We start from the raw sequence: 14,050 nt of genomic DNA on the forward strand, positions 1-14,050 counted from the left end.
ATCATTATAAGCTCACCGTTCGTCTCGTTTGGATGCAAAGGCACGGCTACCTTTCAAGATGGCGCAAGGAACTGTGAAAATTACTCAGTATTAAGAACTGGAAGTTGCTAACAGTTCCCAGTAAAGTATGGATATAAAAATTATAAAATTTAGCTTTATGATTGGTTGGTGGCTCGTGCTTTATGAGAGCACACAGCACGCGCGTAAAACGACAGTCCAAGAACTGCTTTCATTCAATACTGCAGCGATTACGAGAAGTGTGCAATATACAGTTATATATTTTGAACCATAACTGGTAGATATTCAAATATCCATCTTGTGTATGCCTTACCATGTACGCCTGCCTTATCGCACCGTTGTCTGCAATATTTTCCCCTAGTGTTTGCTTGCCATTCAACTGAAAAGGAAAAAATAATTGAATTTTTGAATGTATAGATTTCCTTAAAGTTTGCACTCATCAAAAAGAATAGATCAGTAATTTTTTCCTATAGGAAACTATAAACAGTAGATGCAGGGATTGCAAAGGCCTTGGCTATACACATCTCTTTCGCAATAAGAATTGCGCAGTCATTATCACAGACATAGCAAAGTTTTATTATCGACTTCTGTTTTCATCCTCGCATTCTATTCCCACCTTTTTTCTACAGATTACAATCGGTGCCAAAAAGGTGCCATGGTAATCAAACCTCTTACAGTTATTTTTGTGAGCACTTGTTTACGAGAGGTACCAGGTGAATGCTTTATTAATACAACTTTTCTTTGTTCTAAATTCTACTTTACAAGCATCAGGTTAACTCCTTATTTACTCAAAACCCATAGGAATTCCCCATGGTATACTACAAAACTTACTTTGATATTAATTATAAAATAACTGTTACAAATCTCGCGTTCTGATTGGTTAGTAGCGCGTGCATTACGAGAGAACACAGCATGCGCGCTTACCTTCAGTTGAGTCATTCCTATCTAAAATAACATAGGAATATATTCAAGTTCTCACTCACATTCATATCGTAGTCAGTGATGTTAGAGTACTGATCGACAAAACATTGAGATTTCCTGACAAAAGCGTCGTTTGATTCTTTGGTCCACCAGTTGAAGAGATCTCCACTTTTATCGTACAAACGTCCTTTGAGACAAAAGTTATTGATATAAAGGCTTGCCAGTGCAACAGATAATTGGGGGTGGGGTGTGTCGGTGGGAGGTGGGGGGGGGGGGGGGGGTTATGACTTTCAGGGTTCGTTCAAGATTTCTCAAAGCAATAGCCAACTTTCACTAACAGATCACGTGAGCCCAACCCACGCCCTTAAAGCGAGTGTAGCACCTGGATAGTAAGACGACTATGTCGCAGCTCCTAATGTCGACTATCGGAGAAAGTGACATTGATTATAAAACCAAATATTTTATAAGGCTTAGTATGGAAAAAATGTGTTGGCTGACAAGCTCTTGCCATCCATAGCATTTCTACATACAATACTTTTGATAATTATACAATATTTGATGTTATATTTAATGCCTTTTAACTTCTCGTGTGTCACATGTTATAAGCTAACACCTCGTAATCCTACTAATATCGATTCTTTCTACCGTTCATTTTGACTCAAATACTAGTGTAGAAATTGCGCAACGAATGGATTTCATATTCTTTGGGTGCATGTTACGTCATAGCCGCCATCTTGATTTCTCTTGTTAGATCAACCAACATGGCGGCTGTTTCATTGTTATTCATATCTCGAGGGATTTTGAGTCACGTGGTCGCACTCCAAGAATTCAGCTCACTACAATAGTAGATATATTATGGATGCATGTAAATGAGATGCAAATGAGACAACAAGCATTGTATATCGACCCGATAGCCTCACTTGTGTGATTCTCAAACAAACGAATATCCCATTGCGGGCTCAACCGCAATAACAGCTTTTTTGTGGCTTACCACAGGAAGACCAATTTAGACTAAAAGTTACTTACCGTTGCTATCGAATCCATGGGTGATTTCGTGTGCCACGACAATACCAAGACCTCCATAGCTAACAGCTCTAACGAAGCAATATATAAATCTTGTTAATACAAATACAATAAAACTATGTTTAAGAAAATTTAGAAATGTACCTTGGGAACCCTTTGTCGAAAAATGGAGGTTGTAGAAATCCAGCGGGAAATGCTGTAAAATAAAAAAAGAATAAAATTAATTAATCAATTAATTGACTAAATTAAAATAAATAAACAAAAAGAAATATAGAGATTAATTAACTAAAAATAAAATAAAAAAGTTTAATTTAATAAGTTTAATAAAATTTTAATAGAAGCTAGTTTGTTTAGGAACCAAGATTGATGTAGCGGTAGCTTTATACGTCACATGTCTCTCTCTTACATCACATTTGGGATGATCGAGTTTGTTAGGTCTCTCCCTTGCTTATACTTACTTATTTTGTTAGTCACTCTATCGTAGAAAGCGTTGACCCTTTGTGGTGGGACAATCCATCTTAAAAACAAAAACAAAACACATAAAAATGGATATTTCAGATAAAATAAATCTTAATGAAAATGACGTCATTTCAAAGGCGATGACGACATAACCTAGAAAATCAAAAATATCTAATAAAATAAAGAACAACAATATGGCCGAAAGCCTTGCAAGAAAATGAAATTTTAAACGTAGTGAATAAAAAAGAATACCACCATACCTGTTTTTGTCTACAGGTTCTTTGATGAGAGACAATTCTTTGTAAACTGTGAAGCGACGTAAGTTTAACAGGGTCGCAAAGTATGATGTCTTGTTGACGGTCAACTGTTATCAGAACACACACAAAATGAGATAAGAGTCGAATTAGACAAGGTGTATAAGATACAGTCACGTGACAAATAATACAGTCACATGACGGAGGATAAAGTTGCATGATACAATCACGTGATCGAGACAGAAAATGCAGTACATGATGCGAATAATAGATCCCTTGCAGCACGTCGAAATACAGCTTAATTTGGAGGACATAACAATAGGTTTCATTTTCTCTGCTTTGTCATCCCATGCAAGGGGTGTATGGGGTCAAATGACATAAGTAATGTTTAATAAACGAGCAGGAGTGTTTTATCGGGTATAAAACACGAGGCACAGCCGAGATGATGTATGTTCTCATATTGTACAGAATTCTTTACGAAATGAACCAAGTTTGATAGAGAAAATCCAAGTTAAAGTTCATGCAAATGAAGACGAATCTATATCAGGTATAAAATCACCTTCATGGTCATGATTTCTATTGTGTTTCCATCATAAATTATTAATGAGTTTTCTAATATAAAATCACATAATACAAACGATACAGACACATTTGATACGGATAATACTGTCACGTGATACAACCAAATTACAGATACGATACGGTTGGTACAGTCACATGACAAGAAATACATCCACATGAAAATGATGGTATAATCACATGATATGGATTGTATAGACACATGAAACAGTATTCACAATCACGCGATACGGATTGATAATACCGTCATATGATATAATAAGCATTTTCCAATGGTAAAAATGATCCAATAATACAATCCAGGGACATGGTTCAAAGAAATCACTTGATAAAAATTACACAGTCATTTGCCTACAAAGGATAAAGTGATATGGTCCAAATGATTATTATGTGAAGCTGCAACTGATACATACCTCTTTGTATCTTTTATTCAGTTCGGCAGGGTTCCTCAGGTATTCTGGGTAACCAATATTTTTTCGAATTGCTTCAGCCTGTGTGCACAAGCGTAAACAAAAGATAAAATTGCCATTCAAGACCATATATGAGTAAATCTAAACCCAGTCAAATTTGTTTGCCACGTACGACTTATTTGAGCAATATTGCAAAATATTCTGGTGTGTCAAGGGCAGATCCAGCCAAAATTTAAGGCGCTGTGTATACCTTTCAGCATATGACAACCATATTATACCTTTTCCTTAGCTTTCTGTCTTGTACTCTCATCCATCCAGTCTAGGTCCTGTAGATTGGCAATAAATGCTTCTCGTTGATCGTTTATCAATTTGGAAACCTGAAAAAATTAATCATGGATCTGAAGATGTTATTTACGAAGTATCTGAGTCTCATTTTCAATATCATTCGTTTCACGATTGCGCTTGAGAAGACAAAAGAAAAGAAAAGAAAAGAATCTTATTCTCAAGAGAATGACACGTGGTCTGAAATGGGAAAACATTACGCCCAAGTGGAAAATATATAGTTCTTCTTCTTCTTATTTTTTGTTTATATTTCTCTTTACCTTGATTTTTCACATTATATCTAATATTATTAATTTAGCAAACTTGGTATAGAAAATAGTTGTTGTGTTGTTGTTGTTGTTGCTGCTGTTGTTGTTCATGAAACGTAAGTTGATTCTTACCACATCAAGGCTTTCCTTTCTGAACTTCTCGTCAATGAAAACAAGTCCTAAAGGATAACCTATCGTATTAACACCCATCTCCTTAATGCATTTTTTCCAGGGAGGTATAGTGCCAGAACTTCCATCAGTAACAGCGTTAAACCGAAAAAACGCTGATTGAGTTTTTGAACCAAGTTGTGGAGCGAGCTCGACGATGACCTGCCACATCATGTAGTTGCGAATGACTCTGAGGAAATAAAAATGTAGAAAGTTCTTCAACTTTATCAAACCTTAAAACAACGTACCTTAAAGCTCATCAGGAAGCAAGGAAGCAAGGAAGCAAGGAAGCAAGGAAGCAAGGAAGCAAGGAAGCAAGGAAGCAAGGAAGCAAGGAAGCAAGGAAGCAAGCAAGCAAGCAAGCAAGCAAGCAAGCAAGCAAGCAAATAATTGTGTACAATAGCTAGTTGCTTACAACTTACGTTATTGGTGTGTCCTTCAGTAATTTTGCAAGCTTCTTGATATACTCTACTGCTAATACAACTACTTCGTCGTCTTCCTTAAAGCTACGACTAGTGTCTTTAAAAATCTTATTGAGTATCTGTAGCCAATCAATCTGTGGAATGACAACTCTAATAAACTATACTGGATGGCTCTTTATTTGAGTGGAGCAAACTGTTTTAACCTGGTTGCGGACATCACCATTTAAGGCATAACAACAAGATTGACATGTTTGAACCAACTACAATAGATTAGCTTTACATTGACGATTGGTACATTGACGATTTTCCTCATTATCTCCCCTCAGGCGACAATTTATATCCCGATTGTAACTTGCAAGGAACCACTTAGCCGACCTCTTTACCTAGTGGTGGGCGTAATGCTTTCATACCCCATATGTCTCCTTTTAATCATTTCTGTAAGGGTGGCATTTTCAGGTGGCTGTTACTCCGACGAAGGACTAGCGTCCGAAACGTCAGTAAGTTTTTTCATCTTTTCAAGGTGTAAAATTTACCCTTTTATCATTACTGTTTCATTAGAAACACCGACGCAGCTCACACTAGTTTTTAGCTAGTTATCTCTTTATTTCTGTAACAGTTGTGCATCATGAGAAGACATGATGAAGTAAGTAAGTAAGTAAGTAAACTCTTTATTTACTGAGGGTAGCACTAAATACAGTGAACTCTCGCCTTGCGGACACCCCGATATTACGGACTCCTTGCTATTACGGACAGGAGAAAAATACTCGACAAAAATACTGACAAAGAAATGACCGTAAATAATTTTCGCTATTACGGACGCTCGCTATTACGGACATGAAGTGACGGTCCCGAAGGTGTCCGCTGTAACGAGAGTTGACTGTAGCAATATGCTAACAAACCTGTGGCCCTGAGAGTATCTTTCTCAAGAGAATGACACATGGCCTGTGAAATAGGAAAACATTTACTCCCAAGATAAAGAGGTCTATTTTTAGTTGTGTCGGTTTGTTTCTTTGTTACTCACCTGGTTGTCTGAATGGTTCGTTAATTTCTTTATTGTCATCAAGGTGTATAGCTTACTCTTGTCCATTCTTTCTGCCTTGGGCAGTGATATCTAAAAAGAGTAATTTAAAATAATGGGAGATGGATATTTATAGTTACATAGTTAGCTGTGCATAACCAGAAGATATTATTATGTGTAGAAACCTTACCTCCGATAGTTTCTTCTCAAAGTTGAATATCTCGAATAGTTGAGGACCTGCCTCACTGGTTGCACCCAGTAATATAGCAATATCTATCATTAGTTCTCTGTATGCATCTCGAACCTGAAAGGAAACAAAGTATGGGTAACCCAGCATGGGCGGCGTATGCTGTTAACGCGTCGTCTTTCACCACTGTGGTTCCAAAGGCTGGAATCACCTATAGAGGTTTTGCACCATCACGTGCCCACACCCATAATACTACTTGGGCTGCCTGTGGTTAGATGGCAGAAAAATAAAATCCCTTTGCTCTCGAGAACTGAATTCTTTCTTATGTAAAACTATAATATTTTTCCTGCCATCTAACATGGCTGCCGTAAAGTATGGTGCAAAACCTCTATTCGAGCTCTGTGGTCACCATATGTGAATTGAGTTTGTTTTAATGTGTTGTTCTCTCCTATGCTACGAAATTTTCTCCGGGTTCTCCGGTTTTCTCCCTCCGTAAAAATCAACAGGTGAGTTGAGCGTTGCGTGCATAGAATATTGAATGCCGTGTTATTTTTGTTGAGTGAAAAGTGTCTCCAAGTAGCGAGAAAGCGCTAGGAAGACAAGAAACTTAGATAAAGAGATTTATTATAGACGGAATTCCATGGTGGAAAACAATATTTATCAACCGATATCATACCTTGAAATGATACGACGTATTAGCAAGGTAGCTTTGTCGTGTGATAGCATGACTGGTTTGATCAATCTGTAGACATTGAAATCAACAAGTATTGAGCTACTTCAATCATTTGATTTAGTCACGTGACTTTATGAAGTCATGTGACACTAATGTCTAACGGACGTCATTATTTCATGTAACTATGGTAACCTACCATTATCCTATGAATATTTGAATTTTTTTCATCTGCGTAGACATTAATACGAAATAATGGCCTTATATCAAGATCTCTTTGAATGTTGCTTAAAGTCGTTACAAAATCCCACGATCCTTGGGCTCCGGTGTTCGTTATGTTCCACGATCCATATTTTGCTATCGTGTTATTTAAAGGAGCCATTCCGGTTGATTCGATTGCAGTGGTATTCGTACAAACGTCATAAAAATCGTAGACTTTGAGGACGGCTGGGTTCTAAAGATTAAAAAAAAAAAAAAAAAAAAAAAAAAAAAAAAAAGAATTAAAAAAAAAAAAAGAAAGAAAAAAAGAAAAAGAAACGTCGGTTCAAATGATGAGAGACAGACAGACAGACAGACAGGCAGACAGACAGTTCATCCAGTTCCCCAGATAATTTCGGGACACATGCAACTCATGCACTAGTTTCAGTGCTACATTTCTTCTGGTTACTATAGTTACCTGAGAATATTTGTCACGTGTTTCTTTACTCTCCAACAGTCTTCTCAAGGTTTTGATGTTCTGTAGTTTTATTTCTTCAACTTGGTCCCATGACGACATGCTGTCTGGTATCGGATGTTCTTGCTTCCAGCCTCCACACGAGAACATGTAGAAATTATCGCAAGGATTGACTTTCTTGTCTAGGTTCTTCAGTGTGGCTGAAATGGAAAAGGATAGTTGTTAATTTAAATGAAAATGAATAAATAAATAAATAAATAAATAAAATTTATTAATATTTTATTAAATTTTATTAATTTATTAATTGATAAAATTTATTTATATGGCGCTATTATCCACTAACAATCCAAAGCATTTACAATAATATTATATAATAATATTATATATATATATATATATATATATACAGCTACTTGCAAGAACGTTGACATACGAAAATAGAACATTAGTGATTTAGTGGGATAGGAATTATATTAAAAAACAAAAGAAGATCACTGAAGCTGAATTTTTTCTTTTGTCTTTTAATGTATTCCTTTATGTATTCCTTATTCCTATATATATATATATATATTAACAACACCTTTTTCGAGGTTGTAAAATATCGCTGTGTTCCTTGATTACAGACTCATTTACGCATGGCTAGACTCAAATCAGCGTCAAATTAAAATATTTGCAAATACGAACGGCTTAATAAAAAATGCACAACTTCGATAATAAACACATTGTAAAATTCTTGGGACCTTCATTTGAACACATGAATATTCTATGAGTATTTGTCAAGACCTTTACCCAACCACATAAGATTCCATGATCTTATCAATGAACGAAATCATTACTAAGTGCTTCTAGATGACAGAAATCAAGATAATAGACTCCAGAGCTTGAATCAAACTGATAAATCGTTATTTTATCGGTGCACTTATCAGACTCTTTCAAGGATTCATAATTCGGTCAAATCCAGCGATCCATTCATCTACGAAAATTGATTCGAAGTTTTAGGCAATTATTGAAAACGCCTTCCTTAAATGAAGATAAGGGATACTCTTAATGAAACTTAGAGTGAAAAAACTACCATGCGAAGACCATAGCCTCTTTATAATTGATGACGGATGCAAAGGATGCTTCCTTTGAAATAGTTAAAAGCAGTTATTAGAGATTATATTTTATCAACTTATATGTATCATAGCTTAGAATTTTTATTTTAGAACAATTTATACTTATATATACTTTATATTATAATTATCTTATTTAGTTATATATATTGCATATTTTTATAATTTTTATATCGGTTAGGTGTCCCCTATTAGTAGAGGGTTTCTCCCTCGGCTAGAATCTTTTGACACGTACACACACACACATACCCCTCTCAGACAGCAACAAAAACCAAATCAACAAAAACCTTAGCGAGTACCCTGCTCTGGAGGCTAGGAAGACCATAAGATTATACCCTAAGACGAAGTTGAGAGTAACATTATGCATTAGATTATTGATTGAAATCACTGATTTTTTTACGTCGACTGACTCAGAGTGAGTGCATTAGCTAGATCAATGATACGGCCATATGAAAAAAGGTTTTAGACTCACAGATCGGCTGTACTGCATTATCAAGTTTATAGACGTTTAGGCGTTTATAAAAAGATGTAGTTCTTTCTTCCTTTCGTTCCATTTATTATTTTATTTCTTTCAGTTGTTTCTAACTTTCCCTCCTTCCCGTCCCTCACATCTTTCTCTACCTCTTTTCTGCCTTCCTTTTGTTTAATTCTTTTTTCCGATTCCTTCCTTCTTTTCCTTTCCTTTCCTTTCCTTTCCTTTCCTTTCCTTTCCTTTCCTTTCCTTTCCTTTCCTTTCCTTTCCTTTCCTTTCCTTTCCTTTCCTTTCCTTTCCTTTCCTTTCCTTTCCTTTCCTTTCCTTTCCTTTCCTTTTCTTCCCTACCATTTTTCTTCCCTGCAATTTTTCCCTCTTCTTTACCACTTTTCCTTCAATTTCATATAAGCAAAACTTTCGATATTTTCATTTAATAAACCATGTTTCTTCCCATTTTATTTTTCACTGATCGTTATTTTCAAGCTGGGCGGGCGTCCAAAGAATGGGCATCGATATCTATTATCATTAGGACTAGCTTCCCGACAGCTTTCTCTACTGGTGATAAATCGCAGACTGAATCTGCTGTCAAAAACCAAATACTTTTATGCATTAACCCTATCAGCTTAGGATATCGAAGGAAGCATATTAAAAACGCGATCTCAAGAGGAAAATCCCGATAAATAGACAAGCGATAGATTCTCTTGATCAGACACAAAGACACACACAAATAGAGCCTTGAATTGTGATCGATGAATTATTTGTATTGACATAGTCAAAACCGCAAACGGTTATTTAGTAATATGTTACATCATTTTTCTAAGTGTAAATAAGTCTTGCCAATATATCAGTGAAGACATTCTGCCTAATTAAATACACAGTTACTTAATCGCTCGACTAAATTGCCATCTTATAATAATGCTCTCTCATTGGTTCTTTCAAGGAGGCTTGTTGTTTAATTTGTCATCGCGAGTGGAATGAATACTGTTAAGCTCTCGGGTCTTTTTTGTGGCTAGCTGGTTCATTTTGAGAGCAGTAAAACGATTAAATGTGTTTATCGAATTTTCTAGATCTTCGTTAGGAAGGTTTGATTATTTCAAAAGTCTTCATTGGGCGAGTTGAGCGTAAACACACATAAAACTTAACTAATATCGTTTCTATAAGGGTCACCTTCACCTGTCTTGTTGCACTAAGCGGTAGTTCCCCTAACAACGCGCTAAAATACAATCGATAAAGGAAATAGTAAATATCATCATATTGTCAAAATCTCAAACAATTCTACAGTGATATTTTTTATTTGGCCTAATATTTTAACAGCTGTTGAAGGGTTTCTTCTCGGGTAAATTAAAACTCTGGACGTGGGAGGTTTAAAAAATATATATATACACAAATATATAGGTGTATGAATTTAGAAACAGTGGAAGAATAGAGAAAAAAAGGGTTAACGATCAAGCCTCAATAGAAATTTACTTAACTTAGTGTCAGTGTAGGAGGTAAGGTTATAAGAATCGATGAAAAATTGTGGATTTGACAGTTGTCGGAAGAAGAGGATGTTTTACGCGCTGCATGCTCTTATTTTTAATTTTGTAGAAACAAAAATTCAAATTTTGGGAAAACAATGTTGCATAGAATCTGACACACTCGGGAGGAAGCTAGACAAAACAGTTAAAAGGAAAAAAGAGCGTTTGCCGAACACATTCAATATTACACTTGTCAAATTAGTACCTGAGGCGGTGTGGATGCAGTGCTCGGTCGTGCAGATCTGATTGGAAAGTGTCTTCAAGTGCGGTTCTTGATTAAGGTTCTCGGCTTTGATTCGTCTCCCTCGCTCTAGGGAATACAAGAGGATCAGAACACCACAGGTCACTAGGAGAAGTACAATGATTAAGATGAAAATACGAGGCCTTTTGGAGTGGCTAGCTTGGACTGTTCCTGCATTACGGCTGCTTGGCGCGATCATCGCATCAGGAGAATATGGACCGTTATGAGAGTTCAGATTCATCTCTTCGTCGCTATTTAGACTATATTTTTGATCGTTCATGCTACACTTCTCCTAAAACTTCAGCTTCACAATGTCCTCGAAGGTAGAGGGAGTAAATCACAAAAAAATCTGGCTTCCAAAAGTGTGAGCTAACTTGCTCTCTAAAGTTATAATTGCAGCCTTGATATTTGCGAATTATCCGCCAGGATCGTAAACTCCGCTCCAGATCACTGCAGTTTTATTCGCTTCGTAGCTCGCTAACGATTTGAATCACAATACCAGTGTTACTATTTGACTTCTTATACCTATTCCACCTCCCTATTGTTTAAGCTACGCTGGGAGCGAACAGTTATTGAAATTAGGTTGAAGAGGGATGTGATCCAAAAGTTGACCACAGTGAGCCACTGATATAATTAGCGATCCATTTTGAACTACAATCACCACCTGTCAGTGCGATTTTACAAACAGTTTGTATCCTAGGTGAATACTACGCCTGGGCTTAACCCAAACACATCTCACAACCATCCACACATGCTAAACTTAACATTTCATTTACTATAAATATTTATTGGGCTAGCAACAACGATTCATATATATTTATATATAGGCAAACAGAATCGCTAGTGATTGTCCCATATATATATGTGCTTTCGAGTAAAATATGACTAGAAAAATCGTTACATTCTACTAAAGTAGAAAGAAAGAAATTTTTTTTTTGAAAAGAGTCTGTTTGTGAAAGAATACATTAATGCGCGAACATAGATTGATTTGCGCGAGCTTGAAAATATATTTTTTCAAGGAAGCTTGCTTGTTTTGAAAACACTAGCCAGCCGCGGTGTTAATCCATGGCAGAGTAAAATAGTGAAATAGAAAAAGCGATTACTTGTTGTAACTCGCAAATTGCTATCGTCACCACAAACAAATCCCTCTATATAGTCCAATTAGTTCAAACTAATCTGTATTAACATTAATTATTCAGGGGGCTCCAAACAAAAGCTTGTCTTTTTGGCTCCTAAGTGAAGATGCGAGATAAGAATACGAATTTGTTACTTAAAATGCACTTCCAAGGGTACTTAAACAAATGCTTTACGACCATGACGACGCTAGCTACTGTTTTTGGATTTTTTGTTAGTATAAACTCTCATCCAATATTTACTTTTTTGTACAATTAGCTTTAAACTTGGTAATCCAATGCAATCAATCTCAAAATCCGCCGAAAAATATTTTCAATCTGTGCCAGATATATTTTTATTCCATTTTAAAACAGATACAGTGACTTATTCCATCAGAAGTGGCTATAGAAAACGTCAAAATTGCATGACCTAACTCGATTTTAAAATGAGATTCAAACTGATTTGTAAGAAGTTATACTATTAATAATATGGATGGATGGACTTGCAGTTTCAAATAAAAGAATTGTAAATTCGATTAACGGTAGGTTAAAGTGGAGAAAAAGAGAAAAAGAGGTTAGAGAGAAAGAGAGAAAGGAAAAAAATGAGCTTAGTAGAAAAAAAAAAAAAAAGAAAGAAAAGAAAAAACGAGTAAAAAAATATAAGAAAAAAGAAATAAAAAAAAGATAGGAACCTAGAAAATAATATGACACTGCTAATTGAAGTCACGCTTTGTACCTTTTTTAATATTTTGCCTAACACATATTAACGACAAAAACAAGCAAACTCCTCAGAATCATTTCCTATATTCTAGAGCACAATGACGTATATTTCACGGCAATTATTCTATTGCTTGTTCGCGACCTTGGGTCATATCAGCCAATGTTTTATATCTAAAAAAACTAAAATTAGGAAGAACTATTAGAAAACTTAAAATCATCAAAATAAGAGTGAGATTTAAATAAGATGATTTGAAGAAACAGACTAATTTAATTTAATAAAAAAATAAGTGATTTTTAAAAACCATTCAATTTATAGGGAGAATCGTTTTGCTAATACAAATGCTATGCACGGCCAGAAATATGCGAATTTTACCTGAAGAATTAAACTTCATTCGTTAAAAAGAAAAATATCTGAAAATTAATATATTTTTAGTTATATAAAAAAGGAAACGAGAAAAACGAAAGAAAAGAAGAAAGAAAAGAAAGAAATTAGATGAGGAACCTGTATTTATATAAATATAATGATTCAGATATATTTTGTCTTCTATATATTCGAACTTCAAACAAGATAAATTTGATTCAAAATCTCAAAAAAGATTGTTATGGTGAAAAGTTGATTAACACTGATTATTAGGTGTTAATCTGAGTTGATTACTTTCTTCATCACGTGACTTACCCCTGGTCACGTGATTATGCTCTTCGCTCTAATATGATCACGTGAACAAACATGTTGAGTTTCCCGCCTCTTTCTCGTGTGTTTTGATATCTTTTTCTAACGCGTAACTGATTCATGGATCAGTGTCCATGATTGTAAATTTCTGCCATGTAATACCCTTGTTCGTCATGTGATGGTAAATTTTAAACTATTATGTGATTACCTCGTTTCCTCCATATATTAAATAGTGAATTTTGGTAACTTTTAATGATATATTCTACTGAGTCACGTGATTTTCCAATTCATTAACAATTCCTTCACGTTATTATACAATTTCCACCACGTATATGTAAATATCCAACACGTAGCTATTTATAATTTTTTCCCCATAAGTATTATCTATATATCTATCGATCTATATATATCTATCTATATATCTATATATCTATACATATATTCCCTTCACGTGACTAGCTCAATGAAATAATTCTCATCGATCACGTGATCAGCTCTACAGGTCACGTGACAATGCAGCTGCCAGCTCGTTCTCGCACTTAATTTTCTTGTCAATTATCGGTGGTTTAGCAATTCCGTTAGCAGAGCTGACAGCAATCTTGTTTGATTAGTTCTAATTGAGAAATTTGTTTTTCTTATTTGCCAAAGTGTTACTTTCCCTCCTCTCGAAACCTTATTCAATAACGAGGACAAATATGTAATCTCGAAGCATATGAAGCTGATTGCATAATATATATGTTCCTTCAAAAACCGGGGAAAGGGTTTGAGCTGGATTTGGTTTCTTATAAGCCCCCATCCCCCCCCCCCCCCCCCC

The 14,050-nt window shown here is 35.4% G+C and overlaps 1 protein-coding gene across 1 annotated transcript in view; it reads right to left on the reverse strand.

The window, feature by feature from the left end:
* The window catches only part of LOC116292345 (endothelin-converting enzyme homolog), a 30,738-nt gene extending 19,314 nt beyond the window's left edge, over nucleotides 1–11,424 (reverse strand). Inside the window, exons 1-16 of the mRNA XM_089035664.1 lie at nucleotides 10,699–11,424; nucleotides 7,396–7,592; nucleotides 6,919–7,173; nucleotides 6,726–6,791; nucleotides 6,053–6,166; nucleotides 5,866–5,955; nucleotides 4,845–4,978; nucleotides 4,387–4,612; nucleotides 3,943–4,041; nucleotides 3,668–3,745; nucleotides 2,682–2,785; nucleotides 2,421–2,479; nucleotides 2,107–2,158; nucleotides 1,966–2,033; nucleotides 1,002–1,126; nucleotides 332–397 (exon numbers count right to left, since the gene is read on the reverse strand). Of these exons, the coding sequence (XP_088891790.1) occupies nucleotides 332–397; nucleotides 1,002–1,126; nucleotides 1,966–2,033; nucleotides 2,107–2,158; nucleotides 2,421–2,479; nucleotides 2,682–2,785; nucleotides 3,668–3,745; nucleotides 3,943–4,041; nucleotides 4,387–4,612; nucleotides 4,845–4,978; nucleotides 5,866–5,955; nucleotides 6,053–6,166; nucleotides 6,726–6,791; nucleotides 6,919–7,173; nucleotides 7,396–7,592; nucleotides 10,699–11,014 (2,049 nt within the window). The 5' untranslated portion in view covers nucleotides 11,015–11,424. The remainder of the gene's footprint in view (nucleotides 1–331; nucleotides 398–1,001; nucleotides 1,127–1,965; nucleotides 2,034–2,106; nucleotides 2,159–2,420; nucleotides 2,480–2,681; nucleotides 2,786–3,667; nucleotides 3,746–3,942; nucleotides 4,042–4,386; nucleotides 4,613–4,844; nucleotides 4,979–5,865; nucleotides 5,956–6,052; nucleotides 6,167–6,725; nucleotides 6,792–6,918; nucleotides 7,174–7,395; nucleotides 7,593–10,698) is intronic.
* Nucleotides 11,425–14,050: the final 2,626 nt, after the last annotated feature.

The sequence above is a fragment of the Actinia tenebrosa genome, unplaced genomic scaffold (assembly GCF_029948245.1).
Source record: "Actinia tenebrosa isolate PJP-AT-01 unplaced genomic scaffold, QUT_ActTen_1.0 PGA_scaffold3__52_contigs__length_22856419, whole genome shotgun sequence".
Classification (NCBI taxonomy): Eukaryota; Metazoa; Cnidaria; class Anthozoa; order Actiniaria; family Actiniidae; genus Actinia; species Actinia tenebrosa.